This window comes from Hermetia illucens, chromosome 1, assembly GCF_905115235.1.
Source record: "Hermetia illucens chromosome 1, iHerIll2.2.curated.20191125, whole genome shotgun sequence".
Taxonomy (NCBI): domain Eukaryota; kingdom Metazoa; phylum Arthropoda; class Insecta; order Diptera; family Stratiomyidae; genus Hermetia; species Hermetia illucens.
The window spans coordinates 47,428,575-47,452,985 of NC_051849.1; the positions used below are offsets into that span (position 1 = coordinate 47,428,575).

At 42.6% G+C, this 24,411-nt stretch overlaps 1 protein-coding gene across 8 annotated transcripts in view; it reads left to right on the forward strand.

Annotated features, from left to right (window-relative positions):
- Positions 1–2,561: 2,561 nt before the first annotated feature.
- LOC119647771 (probable serine/threonine-protein kinase DDB_G0272282) overlaps positions 2,562–24,411 on the forward strand; it is a 498,077-nt gene continuing 476,227 nt past the window's right edge. For 2 of the 8 annotated variants that reach the window (XM_038048957.1, XM_038048964.1), the window contains exon 1: positions 2,587–4,008. In XM_038048957.1, the coding sequence (XP_037904885.1) occupies positions 3,935–4,008 (74 nt within the window). In that variant the 5' untranslated portion in view covers positions 2,587–3,934. Of the gene's footprint in view, positions 4,009–24,411 lie in introns of all 8 variants that reach the window. The other 6 variants (XM_038048987.1, XM_038048994.1, XM_038049004.1 and 3 more) reach the window with 5 other exon arrangements.

Below are 24,411 nucleotides of genomic sequence, written 5' to 3' on the forward strand. Positions count from 1 at the left end.
GATGAATGCACTAGTAAGGTGGTATTTATTTGTTTCGGATCAATGTGGCACAAAGGTAGGACATTAAATATTTAGGTGTGCGGGACGTTGTCTAAAGCCTTGGCATTATCGACATTGTAACTAAAGAGATTTCTTTGGCCTTTGATTCCTTGTTATATAACTAGAAAGCCGATCATGAGATGCTCTTTGTAACTCCTTGATCCGACTCGGCAGCCTTACCTTTTGAAAAAATGTTATTGATCTCCAGATGCGCCTTAACCTTTCCACTAAATGGACGTTATGAGTTTGCAGAGGGTTGCTAAACAAGTAATCAGTTTTCTGTTTTCGGTGTGCTGCATCGTGTTTCTCTTAGGGATAAAGTAGGTAATCCCCCCGTGACGAAGGGTGAAAATTCTGCAGGCCGACTAATGACTTGGTGTGTACGAACCGACTATGTATACTGGTGAACTTTTCATACCAGAAGTTCTGTACTCGATCCAGATTTGGGTCCCTCCAGTTTTTCGAACCTCGTTTTTGGTCATATTCCTAAAATTCATACCAGGCATAGTGGTATGGCGGTTGCCTTCAGCGGTAATCCACTCAGCATGCTCGGCGGGTAACCCTCAATTTCTGTCCCCTTCCGTTACCGAAAACTGCACTGACACTACTGATCGGCACGCGTCTGGAAGAATTATCCAGAATCTCAACTGCACAGGGGATGGCATAGTTCCCATAAACCCTTTGCATTTTATTCTTCACCCGGCTGCTGGCATTGCGAGTGCTGGATTCAGTCAGTGAGTTCCGTCGACGTTGCTCATGAATTTTCCATGTTGGATTTCTTCGGTCACTCAAACCAACAACGCGAAAACTGATCATTTGGCCGTGCAATCTGGCAGTCGCAATTGCACCACAATATAGAAGTGATTTTAGTTGCCGCAGCGACACATCAGTATAAAGCCGAGGTGTAATCTCATCATTGATTTGAGGTTGAATTTTCGTAGTTTCTGGAGATGCATAGAGCTTGGGAAGACCTGGTTTATGCAAAGGATCCATTTCGGAGAATTCTATTCACGATTTTTGGAAATCGTTCCGAACCTCAGCGGAGATTTCAGCCGGACTATGAAGCAGACTAATGAAACTGTTAGCTACAGTGCGGGGTGGTATTATTGATACCACCGCGTCTGCCCTCATCGACTTTTGGGCACCAGTCTCCCCGTCTTTATTTCGCAGTAGGATTGGATGAAAAAGTGGTTCATATCCCCAGTCCATTTTATCCGCAGTCTACGCGAACTTGCTGAAGTGGTCGCCACACATTGTAGCGAAACAGCTGGAGCAGATGGTACCATACTCCTGATCATCGTAGCGCCTAGATATCGAACCGCCCCACAATTAGCGGTTTCGACGCGGTGCTGCCCATTACGGGAGCCTGGCCCAGTCGCCAAGTGAGACCACTCCTGCCGGTTATCCTCACCGGATCTCCTTCTCCTCATTGTTGGATTTGCATGTTATCCCTAACTGCTAGGTGTTGTGGTACCTCAGCAAGACTGTAAACGTACGTCACGTACCCCCTGGGATGCTGCGGTGGCGTATAGCCATTCATAATGTAGCTATCTATCCTCCTCCTTTCACAACCGGGCTTGAGACTAGCTATGGCGGAGTTGCATTTACATATTTTTAAATATTTTTTTTCACTTCCATGCTTATTTGGATAAAACAAACGCTTTATGTAATATCAGTGGAAATCTAGATACCCTTGTTTGCATCTTATTTATTGTAAAACATTTTTGTTTGTGCTATTTCGTGTTCATATTGCCTTGACTGTACATGGAACCTGTTTAACAAGAGAGTAATTTACACAAACAAGGCCGTTTATGTGAACTACATAACTTTTTGAAGCAAAACAAGATTCGTTGCTCATTTCTGTCAAAATAAGCAAAAAAGGACAACATTTTAGTTGAAAGGAATGCAATTCTGCTTGAATTCCCATTGCAGAGCAATTACCTATTCGAATACTTTTCGTCTGCTCCAAATGCTGTTTACGTTCGGCACTTCGTTGCAGAATCTCATCTGTTAATCCCTACACACATATGTGCTGTGCGAAGCAGCGCCCAACATGGTCGTCGGTACTTCGTTGCGCGCTAGATGACATTAGAGTATCTGAAAACTCGGTAATGCTCTCTCGTGCCTCCTAGTGGTGTCGGCTTGTCAAGTTCCACAAGGTCCTTGCTCAAAGGATACCATCGTGACCGTCAATGAAGATGAGGATATGCACATGGACTACCTCTACCTAAAGCACGAATACTTGCACAATGCCAGAGGAAGTCTGAAAGGGCGCTCAGTGTCAGGACACAAGTGCTCTCGTTGTGTCTTTGCATGTGCCTGTGCCTGTGCTCGCGCGAATCCTGCCTAAGGCGGCCTCTAAACTCTCAATGACTCTTGCGAGATATTGATTTTCTCAAATAGTCGATTCGCTCCCATGGAATATTTGGGAAGCACCAGCACGACTGTGCTCGTGCTCATGTCCTTTCGGACGTACACTGTACGTAGAACGACGTGGATAGGAGGAAGCTTTTAGCCGTGAGAGAATCGGCTGATATCGGAATAAATCGCAGGAATCGCTTTTTTGGGAGTCCCTTGTTGTATGACTTTTTAAAATGAGAGAGAGCCAAGAAGTGGTATTACACCGAAGTTCCAGGCTTGTCATTTAGAGCCACTTTAATTTTTGTTTGAAACCATTTTGCGTGTTGTTTAATATAAATACATTTTAAATATTCCGCTCTAACTTTCGAAACGGTTCCGTTAATTCCGTCAGAGGCGAATTTCCATTGAAATCAAGTGGCTTTACTCTCGTTTATCGGTTTTCCTTCCGTTCCTTCCTATTGCTCGCTCGTTTTCCTTGAGTCGGTCTGTGATAAAGTACGAAGTTTTCAATTACGAAGCAGAAAGGATACTCAGCCTAGCCGAAGAATTGAAGCTGAATTGTTGCGAGTTTTTGTTATTACCTAGTTGAACCAGTATTAGATAACGCTAACCACTAACCAGCCCATTAACAAACGTAAAACGCTACATATTCGTGAATTAGACGTAGTGCAAAAAGAGTTTCAATGCAACACTAAAGAGAAATTACATAACTGTTTTGTAACCTGTCCGAGTAAGAAAGTCGAGCCCATCGAAGCAAATCGCACGAAATCTAAAGGCGCCCGAGCTTTTAGATCGCAAAGAGAATAAACGAAATGGTATACTATTGTTAACTAAATAATTATTAATAACGCATATTCGTATATAACTGTTTCCGTATAAATGAGTGCATTGATAGTACCTAAATGTATCTGTTATACACCTGCAAAAGGCGAGCCCACGATATGCCACACTTAGCTATATACCCGAGTACATGTGTAGCCTGTTAATGTTGTTATTCACTGTAGTTGGATGAAACCTATAAGAATATTTATTAACGAGCCATCTGCAAAGTTGTTGACGTAGCCAAATTAGTGCAAATCCGAGGAAGGATCGTTCTCTGCAGCTGAAAATGTCCTCCTGAACACTGGAAACTAACCTCCTAGTTGTGCCTATAGTGTCCTGTACATACATATATAATATCGAAACAGATAAAGCTAATAAACAGCAAATAACGTAAGCGTTCGTAGCTGAACAGCAGAAAGAACTGAGTTCAGAGCTGCAAACTGTAGAATTAACGAGCATTAGTTGCCCCCAATGTGCGTGTGTGTTTATAACGATAATAACCATTTGAACCGTAGATAGTTCCTCTAGTGAGCACTCCATCTGCATCTGACATCCGCTTCAGAAAGCCACCCCCAACTGACCGACCCAAGTAGCCGTCATCCCCCAACCGGCCACTTGAACTCTTGTAGCTTGGACGCTTGATAATAGCCGAAACTATCTAGAATCTGTTGCCATTACTTAACTTTAGAGAGAAAGCGATCAGTGTCTAATTATGCCCGTTAAATATTTTCAGAGGAGAGTTAGCGGACCGGGTGCCTACGGGACCTCCTCCTGCAACAATTCGCTGTAAGTACCATTTGCATTTCCTATTACTCTAGATACTCGTATTTCTTCCTGAATTTTTTAGCTTGGCTCCACAAATCTACCTGTCTATGTGCAATGGAGTGCGATTACGTGCACTCGGAATGCTTTCTCTCCGCACCTCCACAGTTCCTGCTTGCTTGAATGCCGTTGCGTAATTCCGCCACCTGAATGAACGGGGTTGCCCGTTCGACTTTATCCTATTTTCCGCGGTGGGTCGCTGGCAGAAATGGTCTCGCTTCTTCTCGCATTCAGAAAAACACAAGTCAAACATTTTACACACCTGCCATTCTGTATTTGGGAGAAAGCTCCAAACGATTCGCCATCCGCTGCCGCCATGCCCTCGAGTACACTCAAGCGGCGAAATATCCGAACAAATCTACAATGGGATTGCTGAATGGGGCGCAGGGTTCGCGGTTGGTGGCTGGGTCGAAACTCTGCTCCTGGTGGAACTAATAAATATGTAAGTCATGCAAAACAAATTTAAGGGAGTTTTTCATAGTTTTGAGCGTTGCTTGCCGTACTTTCCACTTTAAAAGTTTTCCGTGCGATCAACTCTTGGGCGTAGGCTCCCTGGCTTTGCTTGTTTATAAATTTCTCCAACCTACATCGGTTGCAAAAGTCATAGGCAAGAAGTTTCCACATAAAATCCCAAATGCAAAATATTTATCTCTGGCCCTCCGTAGGTGAACGGAACCTATTCGCAGTGTTTGAGTGGGAAATATCCATATGGTGTGGTGGAATTCGATTTATGAACTGTGTGGGCACTTTTCCAAAAAGCTTGTCAAATAGATTTCCCGAGAACCGACCAAGTTGTCCAACTATCGTTGGGATTGATGTTTTGATTCGAAGGGAGCTACATGCATATGTTGTTTTTGATGATGATGCACTTACATATTAAATTACACATCTTTTCCCCCCAATCAACAAAATTTTTTATCAATATGCACCTAGGAATCTAGCCGGGTATATGTCCTGGCTTCTGTGCCCTTAATGTGACCCATTTCTATTCTTCTTGGCTTCAGCTTCTTTGGAATGAAATGTAAATGTGTCTTAATTTAATCTTTTCTGTAGTATCTAGTCGTGGTATTGAAATGGCTACTACCGACAAAAAGGGCTGTGACGTACCCACGAGGATAATAGTCAACCCCTTGCAGTAAATGCTGCCCAGTCGGTGCGCGGCAGACTTTCTAATCTTGTGCCTGAAAGATACAATTGCGCGCACCATTATTCTAAGTTAAGTAAAAGTAATTCTACGTGTCTGGGTTGATTTGTCCGTTCACAATAACGTTACTATATGCACCTTCATCTTGTAATGGTTAAAAGCGAATGCACATAGGATAGTAACTATGTATATACATACAGGGAGAGCATTCTCTGTAAGGTCCTTTTTTTAGGGAAGAAGAGTGAATGGGTTACGTAAAGTTTTTCGGGAGATGTTTTTCTATGGTGAAGGTGGACATTTAGAAAAGTAGGTAGGTAAGTATCAGTGGTCGCTCCGACGAGCCCAATTAGCGGTCTGGTGCACCATTTTGATTCCACACACTATTAAGACCGTGACTGCTGTTATGAGAGCAGGGAAGCAGAGTCCAGCCGGCTCAGCTAGCCCGTAGCATTCACCAAAGAAAGCAGCTCTCCTACCCTGCAACTAGAAACCTCTCTGAGGTCCCTAAAGAATGGTCTACCCAGTGTCTGTAGCCTGACTCTAGCTAGAGCTGGTCAATTTCTTCTCCGCAGCCTCGGTAATGTGAATAGTATAGTATGCCGAGCCTGGGGGCATGGTCTCATATGGAAGCCTTTGCACGCGTCTGGCACAGGAGCTGATGGGGCTATGTTATAAGCGGGCCGCCTCCTCCTTGACTTGGCAGAGCTGGTAAGCCTTCGCCATCTAAGGCCCGTGCCTGCTAAGTACTGCGAGTAGGTACTGCTCCTAACAGCCGCCAGCAAAACACCGACTGTTTTCACCAAAGGGCTGCCAAGAGCAGAGCCTGGCCTTGCCAATCCGTTCGCCCGCTCATGCCCCTCTATGTTCCTATGCCGGGAACCCAGAGGAGGGTGACCTTGGAGCCAGCCTGGAAAATGTCGTCGTTGAGTACAAGGACTTGCTGACCGCTTGGCTGTTGGTCGGATCTCGCTCCAACTATCGACAGACTTCCAATATCGCCAGTACTTCCGCTTGGAATACACTGGCAAAACCTGGGAGACCATACGACTTGGATATAGTGTGTATTCGAGAAAACCCCCGCGTCGACTCCACAGACCATCTTTGATCCATCGGTAAAGGATACTGAATCACTACCTTGCAACACGTCGCCCGTCTTCCGCTTTACCCTGGTTAGAAAGTCGACATCAATGTTTCTCGTGAAGTTCAGCTTGCGTGTGACATAGTCCGTGGGGAATGCTCATATTTTGTCTAGGATGTTACTGTGGCCATAGGACTTGCTGCCCAGCATCTGGTCTCACGTAGTCCGGCGCCACTACACGCTACAACGTATTTAATGTGGAGGTCTAGGGGAGGAGATGCAGGAGTACATGGAGAGCATCTGTTGGACAGGACTGCAGAGCCCCAATAGCACCTGCACACGCGGTTCTTTGAATCCTATTAAGCTTCATCCTATTGTATTTTTTGGTTAAAGCCTGCCAGCATACAATATAGCCGTACGTTAGGATTGGACGTACTACAGCGGTGTACATCCAGAGAACTATCTTCGCCGGGCGGTTTCTTCCCTAATTGAATTAGGCACTAGCACTGAGGAAGAAGGCACGTGGTCTCCGAAACAATTATATGCGGAAGAAAAATAAAAATACTTACTGTATAAGGAGCAATACCTAGTTCTTTTCGTAATTTAAGGATGTACTCTTATGTTCCTTGGACAGACTGTTGAGCCTCGCGGATTCACTGGTGCTTTCGATGTTCTGACAATAGTCAAACAAGACCGCTTCTTGACCTGTAGTAGACGTTACAGATTTCCCTGGTCAGCTTCCACCACGGTGGTAGTTGCTACTTGCTGTACCTAGTAGGGCACGAGACGTTAAAGGTGGTAAATGCCTTTTCCAGAGCCCTGATTTTTGACTCCAGTTCATCTGTTGTGCCAATTTTACTAATTTGTTCTTAATTACTTAATCGCCGGGGGTTCGTCAATCTTCGTCGGAGCATCGATCCTCATCTCCTCCAACAGCTCGTTAGCGGCGTCGATTGGATCTAGGTCGTCGTCCCGTTTTGCAAAGAGGAACATTTTTACCTTTGCGTTCGTCGACCTTTTCCAGTGCCTCCAGGCACTCTCCATTTATACGGGGTAGAAAAGGTTGGCTGTTTGTCCGGTTGGCTGTCGTCTTTGATAACAACCCAGTCGTCCTTGATAACAACCCAGTTCTCCATGGGGATCCTAGGGTTTTTAAAGCGCAGGGATTGGACGAGCTTTCCCTACAGAATTGGTCCTCCCAAGCTATAAGGGGAACTCATGCACCATTTCAGAGGAACCACGTATTTGCCTTCGGTGTCCAGGAGATGCTCAATGGCCATCTTCGACAGCCTGGCCTCAACACTGATCCACACCTCCGTAAGTGGCTCCTGGCCACGTCGCTGAAGGGTTTTGCATCTCGTGGCTAGTCGGCTGACTGTTGCTGCGTACTTTTCTTCAAATTTTGCTTAGCATCTGAGCAGCATCTCTCTCTCCGGATAGCTGAGTGGTTAGAGTACAAGGCTGTCGTACGGAACGTCGTGATTCAAATCTCGCTGGTGTCAGTGGCATTTGCATCGTGATTTGACGTCGGATACCAGTCGGCTCAGCTGTGAATGAGTACCTGAGTCAAATCAGAGTAATAATCTCGGGCGAGCGCAATTCTGACCACATTGCCTCCTACAGTGTACTGTAGTGTACCGTTACGGTCTTAAATGAAGTGCTCTAACACACTTCAAGGCCCTGATCCAATATGGATTATTGCGCCAACGATTATTATTATCATCTGAGCTCTTGCCCACTTTGTTCCGCTTGTGATCTTGCTCGACCTTGCCTTGAGATCGATTGCTTTGCAAAGCGATGGGCTTCACCTTCTGCTCATCTGCCAGGCGTTTGCTGTTGTATTCCTCAACAATCGCCTGGTATTTAGCGAAGTCTTTTTCATCCCGCTCGTCGACTGTACCGGCCTTCTTCTTCTTAGCAATCTTGTTGAGAATATGCATGGCTTTCTGGTACTGGCTCTTGAGCAGGACATCAGTAGGCCATGGCTTCTTAGTCAGTTTGCGGTGACCGACGTTATTGTCGGGTTTCACTTTTGAGCGATCCCTCGATGTCAAGGCTGTCGGGTTAAGGTACTATGTTTGGTACTCGCTACCCTCAGTTTGACAGCAGTGGATTCCAGGCTGGAAACCACCAGTCCGTCTGCCACCTCGCTCCGGGAAGTTGGTTTCAGCACAGCTTTCGGCGGCTGCTGTCTCCTCGCTGGATGCTAGCAGCTCCTCCTTCGATGAAGTGCTGAGCATTACCACCTCTTCTTCTATCCTTGGTTTTTCTATTTTTAAAATTAAGTCCATGTCTTGGTCCCACGAGTAGTCCTGGAAGAAGGTCTATCCTGGCTAGCCCGACCACCAGAGCAAGGATCTTATTTGAAACTCGGGTCCTATTGGCACCTTCTCCAGTGCAGGGAGCATGACCCTCGGGTTGTTACTTCGGTCCATCATCCCGCCAGATCTACTTGCCCCTAACACATGACCAGCAGCCAAGCAGATCCTGGTCAGTTGGATGCGCCTACTTCTAGCTCGGCCCTACACACTCTTGGCCCGTCCGAAGAAGGTTTCCAGCGGCCACCACGAGGAGGTCGTGTGAGGATTTTTCTTATTATGCATCTTTAACATGAAGCATAATCAGACCAGGCTCATTTAGAAAGACTACATTAGGTAGCAGTAAAACTACCCCCACTTTGCCCATGCTGTCTCGCTGGACTCCGCACTAATCTAAACCAGAGCTCAGGAAGTAATATTCTACATTAACTTCACGGATTCTCGTTTTGATCAGCATCTCAGGCCACAGTACGCCGATAACATGGCACAGCTGAAAGTTGATGAAATTATGGAGCTTCATAGTTCAAGTTCGATTCGGATGGATTCTTTGTATGTCAATGCAAGCAGGTAGAGTGCAATGACTCATTAGTCTAGAAAACTTGGTTAAGTTGATGTTTATTTTTAAAGTGGACCTATTTGCCTTTTTCTCTAAATCCAGGGCCATTCGACCAGGGTCCATGACCCGGGAAGTGAGCAAACAAATGTCGCCAGCCTAATAGAGGTGTTTGAGGAGGAGTGACAAGTCCAATGAATCCCTTCACATCCTCTAGTTAAGGCTATATCCCGCTTATAGTAGCTACTAGTTTATGCGAAATTCGATTCCTAAATAGGTTACTCTAAATGCCTTCTGTGGACTTTGCTGAAATCGTTTTAAAAATCGACAATAAACATGTGCAACGGGGATCTAAATTATAAGATATCTTCTTTTTCTTTAGCCTTTGTCCCTGCTCACAAGTCAACTCGGCTCATCGTGATCGGTTGCGCCACTTTACTCTGTCAAACGCTTGATCTGGGTGTAGTTGCGAGACTTCCAAATCTCCATCCAGCATATCAAGCCCTCGTTGTCTCGGCCAGCTTTTCACGATCGGTGCAATTCCATGTCGATTGCAGGCATGCTCATTTCGGATGTGAATAAGGCGCGTCACGCCCCTAGTCTAGTAACATCTCCGTCTTAGCGAGACGATAGTCAGCAGATTTTATAGTCAGCCAATACTCAGAACCATAGAGTCGATCACAACGAACTTCATGAGCTAATGCGTGAAGCAATTTTATAACGTACTTCACCTTTGGCTGTTGACATTGATCCGAAATATTTAAGTTGCTGAGTTCTAGGTAGATCACTGCCACTGACAGTGATAGTATCTATTTCGTCTTTACCTATGTAAAGCAGTGTATACGTCACTGACGTTGGATGTCCCGTGTGACAGTGTCCATAATAAGAAAAAAGAGGAGGGGTGAGAGGGCATTTCCTTTATGAACACCGACAGGCACACAAAGCGGTTTTGATATGATCGTGATAGAGCAATTTAACCCAGAATACAAGTTTTTCAGGTACTAGGTTTTATCGTAGAGCATACCAGATGAGGTCGTGTGGCACATGGTCAAATGCCCTTTTCAGATCATGAAATGGAACGTTAAAGAGAGCGATGCTTCTTATCGTATTTCTCCATGGGAAACCCACTAGCGTGTATTTCGCCAAATACAAATGACAAATCCGGCTTGAATCGCAGTTCTTTGTACTATGTTGCGTATAAGGTTGTCAAAAGTGCGTTTAAAAATCTTTATGGTATAGGAACTGGGTAACTGGGACGGACGGTAATTTGAACACTCTGTTGGACCACCATTATTTTTCCATATTTCCACTTTGGCAACATAGTGCTTCTTGCCAGTTGGATGGTGTTCTACCTTCCTCAATAACCCGATGGAAAAACTCGCTGAGTCTCGGCTCATCGGTAATGCTTGTGGAAGTGAAGGACGAGTAAACTCTTCAGTTGAAATCTGCTCCAAATATTCCCGTCGTCTATGCATCGCAGCTCGTCTGTAAGCAGAATATATAGAAGTGTTCGACATCCCGTCGTTTGTCGTACTCACTGATTATTTAAGCCAATAATATTTTATGACGTCTCCGCGGGTGGGACACTAGTTTAGACCAGTACTCAATGGTGAAGAATGGTGCATCCGTGATCCGTGTTTTCGGCTCTCTCCACAGTTATGCCGAACCTACTCTTCTCAGGTTCACGGATCACTTTCGATCCAATAGCGGAAGAGTAAGAAGGCAAAACTTACAAAGCAACTAAGTTCTATTCTCCAGAATTTCAAGAGGAAACCTATAATCGCTGGAGAAATGAATGGTTTGATAATAAATACCAAGAACCGCTTGACAAGAAAAACGAGGCATATTGACGAAATACAAAGGACGAAGAGAGAAAATTACGAAAATTTTTCGAGGAGCAGTTAATAAAATATTAAAGCAAAAGAAATGAGAAATTAAAGAAAATTGAGAACAATATTGCGAGCAACGAAGAACCTCAAGTGAGAGTATCAATCCAAAACCAGCTCCAAAATCGGGGTAATCATTGGGGCGAAAGCGAAGAACTTCTGAGGCAATAGAATACCATCGTAAAGTCAGCCATCAAATGTCAAAAAAGTAACAAGGGGATAGTATAGGCCATAAAGATTAGTACTTACCATAAAGTCTAGCAAACGCCTGCTAACCAACAGTTCCGCTGCCAAACCCTATCGCCACCTTCACATGGTGATCGCTGGTAGTTCTTTCCTGCATGCCTAAAGCGCCTAAAAATGGGACAAATTGTATCAACTGGTTCTTCAGGTTGGGGGTTGGGTAGGGCTGGCAACCGTACATGGAAAAAACTTGTTACGAACCCACAAATTGGGTGGATATGACAACGACGAACTTGGCAGCGAAAACCGGCTAACGATTTGCGTATCTTCTCATAGAACGTGCGCTCTCTGTACCGAAAATGTCCCAATATAAGGCTGGTGTAACAGCATTACAAGAGATGAGGTGAACAGAAACTGTTTCCTGGTGGCCATCCATGAGGTCGCAGAAAGTTTCGCGCATCTGCACAAGAGACTGTAGAGTCAGAGAAGTGCTGCACTCTTAAGGAATGCGGACACGCGTGTAGAGCTATTATGGACTTCACCAAATGGAGAAGTGATTTCATATACAGAAAAAGAAGCCTCGAAAAACTAGGAGGACTGTAAACTCGAAAAGTACAGGAAGTCGCTTCACTGGGGTCGGAAGTTTTACCAACAAGCTGTGCGGTTCATCAAGTGATGAATTGTGGAGCAGTGAATCAATGCCTGATGACTGGTACAAAGGCATTATCTGTCCAATAATTAAAAAGGCAAATAACAACCAGTACAACAGCTGTAAATGTATCGAGTTGCTGACTACCATCTAAAAAAAATTCTCAATGTATGAGACCAGATAAAAGCAGTTGGATCACTCTCGAGACCATTCAACATTAAACAGCGGTCTAAGGCAAGGGGATATCCTATCGCCATCTTTAAGCGATTCGCGATGCTGAGGTAAATACGGGAGACACCACCCTCTTCAAGTCCACTCAAATACTGGCCTACGCTGTTGATATTGACATTACAAAAACTATTTCGCTTAAAACGTCTTACCATAAGGTCAAAGCTTTTACTGTACAAGTCAATGATCTGAGCCAGTCCCCATGTATTCCTCGGAGACATGGGTTCTTAATAAGAAAAAAAAATGGCTGAGGATGATGATGTTCGAGGTCCTAGATTTAGGGTAACGAAGAAAGCAACTCTCGTCAACTTTCCAGGCAACCTTTCGGTAGTACTAATCATGAAGCCCACCGAAGAGGTTGAACTTTACACAAGAGAAACCACTTACACCGTTCAAATCAAACCAACACGGAGGTGGTCGTTATCACAAGAGAAACCCTATTATCGGTCGCAACGAGGTCGCCTGGAAATCGTTAATTGAGAACCCGGTGGTGATGATCCATATCAGGCTGAATTGATGCCTAAAACCGGGTACCCAAAATACAGTCACCGATTGATCACGGCCGGGGAAATACGATTTCTTTCCTAAAATAAAATTCCCGTCTGGAATGGAGAGTCGACTAGTGCCATGAACCTGAGAAGGGTGGGTTCAGCATATTCTCTAATTGTGGAGATTTTGTTGAAATCAAAACTTGATTAAAATGGGATCACTGTCTTTTTGTCTAGAATACTTTTTTCAGAAACGGTTTTACCTATTGACGTCAAATTTGGTAGAAAGGTGTCAACTGTGAACCTCCTTACAAACAGTGAATTATATTGCAACACGTTGAATTTATTTGCAAAATTTTCCTATACGAAATGAAGACATGTGGGGAATCAAATGAAAGGTCTCGATTAGTATCTTCCGAGGGAGATGTTAGTTCTGATATTGGTTGCGAAGGGGAAGAGTGCGGGAGTACGCAAAAGCTCAATTACTTCAAGGTACTGTTCTGAGAAACTACCCAACTGAAAAATCTGAAAAGAAATATAGTGGTTCGTATGGATGGTATCTGAAATGATACTAATAACTAACTAACTAAATTGGAGTAATCTAGGTTTTAATAGGGAGCAGGATACCGGAAAGTTTGGTGGAAATCTTACTGTTACTGATAGAGTTATAGTAGGTCAAAGTTGTCTCTTTCTTGTCAGGTATATTCAACGTATTTAATGAAACCAAATGTACCCAAATATTAATTAATCTTTCTTACCTGTAGTGCGGAGTTTTCCGGTTTCGATTTGTTTACTTCCTCAACCTCGAATTTTCGAGTTGGGTCGGTTTTTATTCTGCGGGTCTTTGGGATTCGCCACCTGCAAACGCTTTTTACCATATTGTAGTCGGAGTCACAATTAGCTCCTCGACATGTCTCATGGCAAGGATGCCATCTTTTGGCGAAGAGAATGTGGTCTATCTGGTTTCATTGGTTTCTGATAAGTGATAAGTGCAAATGCGTATCATTATTAAATGTTCCTTTTCAGTGCTAGCAGTACATTGACAAGTAATCAATGCCACTTTTGTTATTATAATACAAGCATTATTGATTTCATGTTGCCTCGTCGTTCTATCTTTATTCTCCAACTTGTGCTTATTTCTGCCCACAGGCTTCTCGATGCTATAAAATACTTGTATTATACGAGAGAAGGAGTCCACTTTGTGTAATTGTCGAAGGATGCCTAGAGAGTCCTTGCATTATAGTCAAATGAAGTTGATGATTTCAAAAGAATCATCCAAGTGTGTAATTAAGAAACAATTAAGATATTGATCAATCCTTTATTGAAAGGTACTTAATTTTTCGCTGAAGTTTCCCCAAGTCAGCAATTTACAATATAATATTGCGTATTCAATTGAAGGGCTAAACTTCTAGGAGGGGATGAAATGAAAATTTAAAAGTGGATGATTATTTTACGATTTGAACAGTACTGATAATTTCATTTCATTTCGACCAACATCTTTATTATGTGTCGGAATTTGGGCCTAGATTTTTAGAAGATTTTGTTCAGCTGTTATAATAAGCATACCCAGAAAAGGTCCTGTTTGACATGTTTATTCTATGATTACGGTCTACTTTGTTGATCATTTATGGAAAGACGCTAAATAGTGCCAAATCAGGAAGTAGTAAAAATTCCATTTCATTCGCTGTTCTTAAGCTTTCGTGAAAAAAAATGGATTCAGTCATATTTTCAAAATTCGATGAGAACGTGTGACCTATGAATCCCACTACATGCACTGAGTGGCATTGTTTTGTGTTAAATTTAAGGGGGTTTCCTAAAACACGTCGAAGGAGATGCAATTTTTTTACCAAATATGGTTGTGTGGGATATGAAACAAAAGGGTTCAATTAGCAAAATTTGTTTTTTAACTAGCCTATGTTCTATGTCAGCTAGAAAGTAAGGAATTTGGAAAATGTAGGAAACAAAAAGGGTGACAGACCTACTTCTCAGAACCTATCCAACCAGAAAAAATTTAAAATCAGAAAGACGCCTTGGCCTCAAAGTACATCCCACCCTAATATCTGCTCAAACAAAGTTAATAATGATATATTGTCATATTTTAGAAATTTATTAACAATAATAATGTCAAAGGAAGTCACACTTCTTCCTAGAAGAGGTATTACTGGTTAATAGTATACCTATTAAACACAGTATGTTTTTCAACCCTATAACCTGCTGGAACTTTCTTATGTTCTCTACTTCCAAGTTTATCAGCCTGGCATTCGGTGTTCGCCCAGGTGTCCCAAGTTATTTTACGCAAGTGCCGGATACTCTCTCAAAACATGTGTGAAAATTTCGTTAGTCTCCTCACCGAATTTGCAGACATGTCTGTAAATATCCGTGGTTTCTTCAGCTAATTTAGCTTGCAGTGAGTACGATATTTCTGCTGTCATCCTGAGGCTCTTCTTGGTGAGGTTTGACCAATCTTTCAAGCGGGTGGGTTCGCATCTCACCCCTGAATTGTTCTATTTCCGGTAAGTTCGTTCAGTGTTTTTCAGCGGCCTACGATTTGACAGAATAGCTTTGGTCGGGATAATGAAGTCCCAGCTGGTTCGCTCCTTTATTGTATTCTAACCTAATGTGGCCAGGAATCCAGAGCGCACAAACTGGATTGATCCAGCCGAGCCTAAACAGTCTGCTCATACCAGTTTAGAATTCACCTGTCTGGACCTGAGTGCCTTAACAGCTAATTGTCGTTGGTTAGAATAGCAATGCTAAACTCTTTTTAGATTCTTCCAAGGTTGAAGAGCCATATCTATCTTTGGCGGATATTCTCGCCTGGAATATAGAATTGTGTTTTTTCATTGGTTCGAAATACGTTTTGTTTGGACCAATAATCCCAGTGCTCATTCCCTTTGCTGTAAGAGATCCGTCAATGTATCAGGTAATCAGTCGCTGGTTTAACCCATAAGTCATTATCACGCTCTTCTAATTTGTCCTTCTACTGGAACGTCTTTCCAACTAGCAAAAGAAGCTTCGTTGCCAAGCTATCTCTAGGCATCAGAAGTTCGAGATATCGCCTAGAAAGAATATCAATCTTACTTTGATTTGGAATTGTCGTTGAAGAAAATCTAACCGAGGTACCTTCTCTGAGATCTGAGGAAGACAGATCGTCTGCTCGCCTCCTCCTCCTCCTCATCCGAGTTGCAGAAGTAATTGGTGATAATTTCTTGAGCTGGCTTGATATGCTGAGTTGATGACGGTGCCCGACTCTCGGAATAGATTTGGATGATGCAACATCGCAATTTTTCTCGCAAACATTCTTCTGCTGCCAATAAAATGGCATATATCCCCCTTGGAATATAGTCGCCATTTTTTCAAGAGGTCGGGCTAGTTTCATAATTAGATTTTTCGCGAATACCTCTGCGCCCGATTTACCTTCTGCAACCGACCCGTTGTGAATATTATGGGGTCTGTAATACATTTCTTCTCTTTCGGTGATTACGATGTAGTGTGTCATTTCAAAGATCGATAAGGATCACAGCCACTTGATTTTTGCCAAGGAAAGATGGACCCATGACCGATTGCCTGCTTTCCGCAGTCGATGTTACCAAGCCTATATGTTTTGTTAGCAGCTTTCCGTTTTACCTTTAATGAATGGCGGGTAGATTTAGGATAGTTTCGAGAGCCGCGGTCAGTGTAATACTCATTGCTTGAATCATATTTAGGCAATGTCTTGACCGATGCATGCATAAATCAAAATGGATTTTATTATGGATATTTACATCCAACGAAACCATTTAAGTGAGTATACAGTGCTTCCGCGTTAGCTTGGAGTCAAGACAAGATAAGATAATGCGGCGGGTAGCGTGTAGTTGCTCCACCTATTGTTCCTAGTAAATATAGCTAGCCCGGTCTTCTTAGCGTACACCGTGAGTTCGCTACGGAGGCACCAACTGTGGCTTACATACATAATTACATGTCAAACAATGTGTTTACGGTGATTATTACTGCTAGATCAATTACAAAATACTTGGAAAAGACTTTTGTGCCCTGTAAGAGCTATAGCAAGGTGTCCAAAGTTCAAGGAGCCATAAGGGAGGAAAGAAAACCCCTCCTTGTGAGTAGCCCCTAAGATATTCTGCTTCAATAGGTTTCCGTCTGACCATATCGAGGAACTTCCCCCAATCTAGCTTGTGAAGGATCTTCGATGTCTACGAATGCAGCTAGGACGTATTTTTTTTCCCTTTATTTCCCTGGATTTGCCTTTCTTTTGCCTACCGTGAAGAAGACAATTTAGGATGACGCCATCCGGGCCCACAGACTTGTATCTATGGAATGAGTTAAATGCTCATTTTGCTCGTTTCAGAGATACTATTTTGCATGTCGGAGTGTATGTTGTTTCTAGGTTGAGGGCTACATGAATCAGTCCGTTCCGAGCTGCAATTTTGTATACTTTCAGGAAAGCGCACTCCAAACAAATAGTTTGGCGCTTCTTCACCGCTTTCTGTATACCTCCCGATCTATAAACGTAAATAATCTAGCTACAGGGTACAATTTGACATTGATTCGTTTCTACTTTGAGGTCGCCTTAAGAGAGCTAGTTAGCTTGCTCGCAGAAACGTCTTTATGATCATCATTTAGCCGACCTAATGTTTTTTTAGCGCCTTCAAGGCCTCTTTGTACCAGTTCCAGCCAACGCTTGAATTAGATTTTAGAGCTTGTTTGTGGAGTACTTTTGTTATTCTCCTTTGTTTTGTCAAATCAGAGCTCCAGCAGATTTTTTAGCATTCTTTGGCATATTGAGTATTTTTGAATCATTGTTTTGTTTTGCTATTTCAGCAAAAAAATTGTTGTACCCTCTAGCGATTGTAGCTCAGTTCTCAGTTTCGTCGCCCAACCCGTCCTCCTCCGAAATGGAGATGCATTCATGGCCATTAAGGATTCAGTGGCCTTGTAATCCAACAGCGTGATATCGTGATCCACTCTCCGACAAAAGCGACCATGTCAGGGGATGACACCGTGATGTCAATAACCTACCTCCTGTCCTCGATGAAGGAAGTGGACTCTCTACCCAAGTTGAGGTTTTTCAGTTCCGTTTCTACTAGGTACTCTTGTGTTGATGTTGCCAATTTCCTAGCATATATGGGGGCGTTACACATCTCATTCACCTATTATCCCCACGCGCTTACTTTGGGCATATTGGGCTCTAATATAGGTTACTGGGAATTTCGTCCACGCTATTGGGAAAATAAGCAGGGCACCAAAGAATCTCCTTCATATTGACTTTTGGTGTTTCGTTTGGCCGTTTTAGTACCGCGATCACAAAAGTCGTTAGCTAAGGTAGTTTGGAATTTTTTTGAAACTACCATGCAGAAACGGAGTCTATCACTTCCATTGGCATGCAACAGGTCAGCATATCGAAAGTTTAGGCCCCTGATCATCCTACCAACAACCCATGGTTCTTATATGAGGTATATAAATGTTGTGAAGCTATTGATCCGATGACTAATAAGTGCAGTCGCCGCTTTACAATGCTGGAAATTTATTTGAGAAGTATGGTACTTAATTTTTGCTTTAGATGAGGATGTTGTGGGTTACTTGTCCCCTTCAATGGCCTTGGTAGCCGAAACTTGTAGCGTGACGGTCCCAGGCCTCTATTAGATCCTGTGGCCCATTTGTTCTAGAAGCTTCAAAATATCAAGATCATGAACGCTGATATTAAGGATAATTTCCGGCCTATTGGTTCACTTTCTTGCTTTGCTACCTAGCAGCATCCAGGTGGTGATTTTGAGGTTATTCTGGACACCAAGTTGAACTAGAACATCAGCACTATTACACCTCTCCGCTGTATTGTAACCCGATGGATTCTCATATAAGATCCATCCGCCGGCTTCGATAGCCTTTGCAGTGAACCAATACATAGCCGGCTGAGACGTTCTAAAGAGCTGAGATTGTCAAAGGCAGCTGCCGCTTCGTGTTGCTCTTAGGGCCATATGCCCCGGACGCTCCATTTCCTTCCACCTCGGCACAAGCCAAGTTTTCCTAGGAGGCGGTTGGCTTGCAGGTGGTTTGCCCGGAGGTTGTATTCTGCCTCAAGGCGGATACCTACCTGTGTGCCTTTGGCAGTAATTTCAGCAATTGGAGCTGTCAGAAGGAGCCTTTTGGGATCGTCTTTTAAGGAATGGGTCCTAACTAGGCTGGTCCCCAGTCGAATGAATCTAAGTCTAGACTCAAGCTCTCTATCGATCAGCTCAGGGTTAGATCGTCACGATGATAATTTTGGTTTTTAGTATTTCTTTTTAGGATTTTTTATAATTGATTGCCATGGCCTTTGTTTTACCATGGAAAAAAGTCGATCATGGTTGACTCACTTTTTGCCGAAACAAGATTAGTTGAAACTGGCAGCTATTTTGCAATACAGGCATTTTTCCAACTGAAATTTCTGGTATTGTACTATTTAATATTTCCATCAGACTTCTTCTTCCATTCATAAATCGATATTATCGGACTTTTGGCCACATCGAATGGTCCTCTCATCCATGAAGCTCGTCGTAATCAATTTCGAAATCCTCTGAAGGCTCGGATATTCTTTACCTGATGCGATATTGCTCGCAAGATTATTCAAATATTGCGATAGATACCATCGGGCGACAACATTTGTGATTCTGGTTTAGTTCGTTGAAATTCACACAATTGTTGATCAGCCTTACGAACATTAGTTGAGTGTACGTCGAGTCTTCTACCCTAGTTCTGGTCTACCTAGGACGCGTGAACCTTGATGATGTAGAATATCGGAGTCCAATCTCAGACGGGTTTTTACATACGTGAATTCGCTGACATAATTTTTTTATGTGATCTACAAAACTTTTTTTATGTGATCTACAAAACTGCAACAATATCGGCTCCCATGAGGTGGAATTGACGGTGTAAGCGGGCTGAAAAACTGGGCACCTTAAGACTTTAGTGCATTACACCTTATCATAGAATCTTCATGGGTATGCAGTGTTGTCAGAGGTGGAAAAATTATGGTATTGAAAAATGTGACAGAAAGGCACTAAATAGTACTTTTATATGAGCGGACTCAGGTTCAAAGTTTTCAAAGCAAATAGAGTCGTCACGGAACATTATACAATAATCATTCCCGTGAACGGAAGGAAGTCTACTTGGGATTATTGTCCTACTGGATGACAAAGTGCTATTTCATGCCTAAATTGTGGGACATAAACACAGTACATAAGAATTTACTTCCTTTTCATGTTCTAGTAAATAAATACCAATATATTCACTTTAGCCGCTTGGAGCTTCAATTTAACTGATTATCGCCAAAGTCTAAGACTTTTATAGCATGCTCTTTCAGAAAGGCAGGCAGTTTTCTCGGTTATTTTCGGTGATACAGGGTTTTCTTCTAGTCGGACGACTATGAAACTTCGCGTGTGCTCTGAAAGTGAACCTGTCCCCCGTGTCGAGGTGGCAGCTTCTGCAGTGGGTCGTCCAATTTAGTGCATTACTTTGTATCTTTTATAGTTGTGGACTCACCGAAACCGCTAGCTTTTTTGAGATTTTGCAGAAATGTTGACCTACTTCACAAAGTGACTACAGGCAGCGTAACGTTACCACTTCGATTTTTTTGTTATATTGTCAATCAGCAAAGCGTGATCTTGAAAAGTGTTAACTTCGTTTCAATTTCTGTTGAAATGTGAGAAGTACCGATTTAACTAAAAATGTACTGAAAAATGGAAAAGCGTTGTCTACGAAGGTACTAATGAACTGTAAGAGGTACTAAATTTAGTACCTTTCGTAGTAAATATTCAACCTTGTGGGTGAGTCATTGTTGTCTCTTTTAACTAATTGTAAGTTACTGAAGCTTCCAAAAAGCAACTGAAGGTCAACAAAGGAACTATGAGAATTTTAACTTCCGCTCGGCGCCTCGAATGATCAAGTTCTATATAGTCCTTACACTCATTTGCTGTAAGGATCTGTCACTTTTTTTTATCCCACATTTGTTCTTCAAAATCTCAAAATTTTATTAAGCCCAGTTTCCGGTTGCCGTTCAAATATTTTTGAACGAGCTAAAGTTCAAACGAAAGTTGAGTCACCCATGGCTATTCCTTTTAGAATCAGAAAAGATAGTGGAAAACCAGATTTAAACTCCCCACGCATTCTCAACTTAAATTCGGGGCATAACCTACTGCCCCAAAGTTCTTTTTTTGATAACTTTTCTCCTATGTTTATGTTTCTTTTCCCTTCCATTCTGGACTCAGTGCTGTGAGGACTAGACAAGGGACTAATTTTATATTCATGGGCATTTTATTAGACTTTGGTTTAATTGTCAACTAATTAGATAATGTCTCCGAAAAGCTCTAAGATTGTAGCCTATTTTTTTAGCCTTAAGCAAGGTTAGAGCTAATGTGTGACATAAACATGAATGTGTGATAGAGCATTATTATATAAAGGACAGATTCGTGTGTAACAAAAATAGAATCGTAACCTGTGCGAACCCTACAGATATCAAAGCTTCTTAATTAGCCACAAGCCGATTCTTGTGTATTTTGGGATTGAAATGTGCTGCACTCACTCCGCTGTTCGTGTAATCTCTTTCATATGTGTGCTTATCAAATAAAGCGAGCACCTGGAGCCTACTTTCACCGAAATAGACACTTCCCAAGGGGCCTGTGTTAAAGTTTTTATGGAACCTTTTCCTGATTAGTTGTTATCGTGGATATACTATATCCTTTCGACGACATAGTCAATAAACGGTGACCTTAGAAATCCGCAAGGTGGAAATCTGACAAGGAGTTCGTCCTTTAAATATAGAGAGCAATAAAATGGTGAATATCATCGAATGGGTACAAGAAGTGCAATTAAACCAAATGCAGACAAGGAAAGATAGAGGCGCAGGTAAGGCTGAACTTCACGTTGAATTAACTAGCATTTTTGCTACTTTGAAAAGATATGGAGAAAACCTGTGCTGAACTTTCTGGATCTTGCAATTCCAACAAATTTAGTGCTCAAGGCAGGGGTAGAGGTCCACTAGGTGCATATATATATATATGTAAAGTTGAATCCAACCCTTACAAAAAATTGGGTATGCAGCGTTCCAAAATTACTATCCGAAAAATTAAATTTCATTCTAGAATGAATTCAGGGCCAGAAATAAAGATGTGGGCTATAATCGAGACAGCTTTGTAATCTCACAAGGATAAGCAAAAACAATTGCGAGAAGGACACACCGAGAAGCCAGAGAGACTTGCACACAAATAATTCGTGTAAAAGTATTCAAAATTCATTAAATTTTCTTCACGAGCACTATTTCCTACCTTTTGCATTAATCATTCTCTTCTGCGTCGTTTTCTCTCCTACTCCATTCATCCCCTTGCTTACTTGCTCGCTTGTTGGTCCCGGTTGACATAGTGGAAGCCGGAAGCGCCCAAGGAACGAGGAGTTAGCGTCATCCAATGTTTTCCCTAACATGGGAGATTTCAGAAAGCTCAGATTTGACATTGGAAGTGTTGCATATAGGGGAAGGATTGGTACGTCGGATATTTTCCTTGCTTTTTGACACTTGCAAAATTGCATGCCTTTTCTTTATTAAATTCAAAAAGGGATGTCCGACTTTTTAATATTGCTTTCGTTAATATTTGCTCAAGCCGCGACGTGTTTTAACCACAAAAAGGACAAAAGGTAAAGGATTTTTTTCACTTATTCAAAGGAAGAGATTGTTAAGTCTTCTGAATCTGCTGACGCTAGTTATTTTGCACGTTTATTTTAAGTCATCTTTCCGAATTTGCCTTTTCTTTCGCGGCTTACAAATTTTCTACACTGTTTTTTCTTCAATCGATAAATTTTCATGTTTCTCCTTCCTCGCTCTCTTTTAAGTTTGAAATTTAATATTTTCTAACGATAAATTGTATCCGGCAGACCCCGAGTTAGATCCTTACGCTGAGTCGATCAATCGTATAACCCATAGGGTTTCGCGTTATTTTTAGTTCCTATTTCAGCTTTGCGCCTGGTATAAAGTATTCTTCTAGGTGTACTATTCTGCTTTGTACAAGTGCCAGATATTGTCTCAAAGTATGGAAGTTTCATCACTCTTCCCGGAAAATTTGCAGACAATGTCCGCAGGTAGTAGCTTGGTCCATAATAAGTCGTAAATATTTCCATTATGATCCCAAGGCTTTTCTTGGTGACGCTAAAATAATGATGTGAATGCTTTAGTTGATACAATTCTACATGAGCACCCGGGACTATTCCACTCCTGGTAAGTTCGTTCAGTACAGTTCTCTTAATCGTTCCTCTTCTTTTTAAGGTTTTGCGTACAACAATTTGGTGGAAAGGTGGGAACTGTGAATACCCACGCATACAGTGAGTTACATCGTTGTATTTTGAATTTAAAGGGGTCTCCATTCATGCAAAAGGGGGGGTATATAAGGTTTTTTTTACCAAGTATAACCATGTGAAATGAAAGGCTCCGATTAGTACTATTCACAGCTGGTTTTAGTTCTGACATTTAGTGTACACAGGGGAAGGGCGGGGCTGAAAACTGATCATTTCTTTGACGAACCCATTCTCAGCGCCTACCTACCCGAAAAATTTGAAAAAAAAACACAAACCTTCCACTATATGGTGTGTGGACTTCGAAATACCCTCCATACCGATATCTTTTTAAGGTTAATAATAGTATATTACCATTATATTATATAATTTTCAGTAATTGTCCGCAAAACCCCATTAAATTCATCCAACAAGTCTCGTTAGCGCGAATTCCGGAATCTTGACAGCCTCTGGCAACTTTCCTACAATCGGTACAACTCCATATCGGTCGCGGATATCCCCATTTCGGGCGTGATCAAATCGCGTCGCGCCACTAGTCCAGCGCAACAGTTTCGTTTCCATTACCGCAAGACGTCATTCATTGACTTTTATAGTCGGTCAACACTCAGAACCATAGAGAGCGACAAGACGGACGACATTACGGTAAATTTCAGATTTGAGACGCTCGTTGATACGTCGATCACAAAGAACACCAGTTGTGGAACGTCGCTTCATCCAGAACGCGGTAATCCGTGAACCAATTTCATAACACAGTTCTCCATTGGCTGATAGCATTCATCATCATCAACGGCGCAACAACCGGTATCCGGTCTAGGCCTGCCTTAATAAGGAACTCCAGACATCCTAGTTTCGCACCGACGTCCTAGCCTACGCCATTGCTCCATTCCAGGCAGGGTCTGCTTCGTCTTCTTCTTCAACCGTAGATATTACTCTTATAGACTTTCCGGGTGGGATCATCCTCATCCATACGAGATAGGTGACCCGCCCACCGTAACCTACTGAGCCGGATTTTATCCTCAACTTCACGGTTACGGTATCGATCATAGATTTCGTCGTTACCTAGGCTACGGAATCGTCCATACTCATGTAAGGGGCCAAAAATTCATCGGAGGATTCTTCTCTCGAACACGGCCAAGACTTCGCAATTCTTCTTGCTAAGAACCCAAGTCACCGAGCAATACATAAGGACTGGCATTGTCTTGTACGGTAAGAGCTTTGACCCTATGGTGAGACGTTTCGAGCGGAACAGGTTTTGCAAGCTGAAATAGACTTTGTTGGCTGCCAAAAACCGTGCGCGGATTTCATCATCGTAGTTGTTATCGGTTGTGATTTTCGACCTTAGATAGGAGAAAATGATACCATTGCCCCGAGATATTTAAATTGCTCAGCTCGGGGTAGGTCACTGCCGCTGATAAAGCAGTGTATAGTATAGGGTGCTGGAAGTTTGATGTCCCGTGTGACCGTGTTCATAACAAGAACAAAGAGGAGTGGTGAGAGGGTGTTTCCTTGATGAACACCAACAGAGA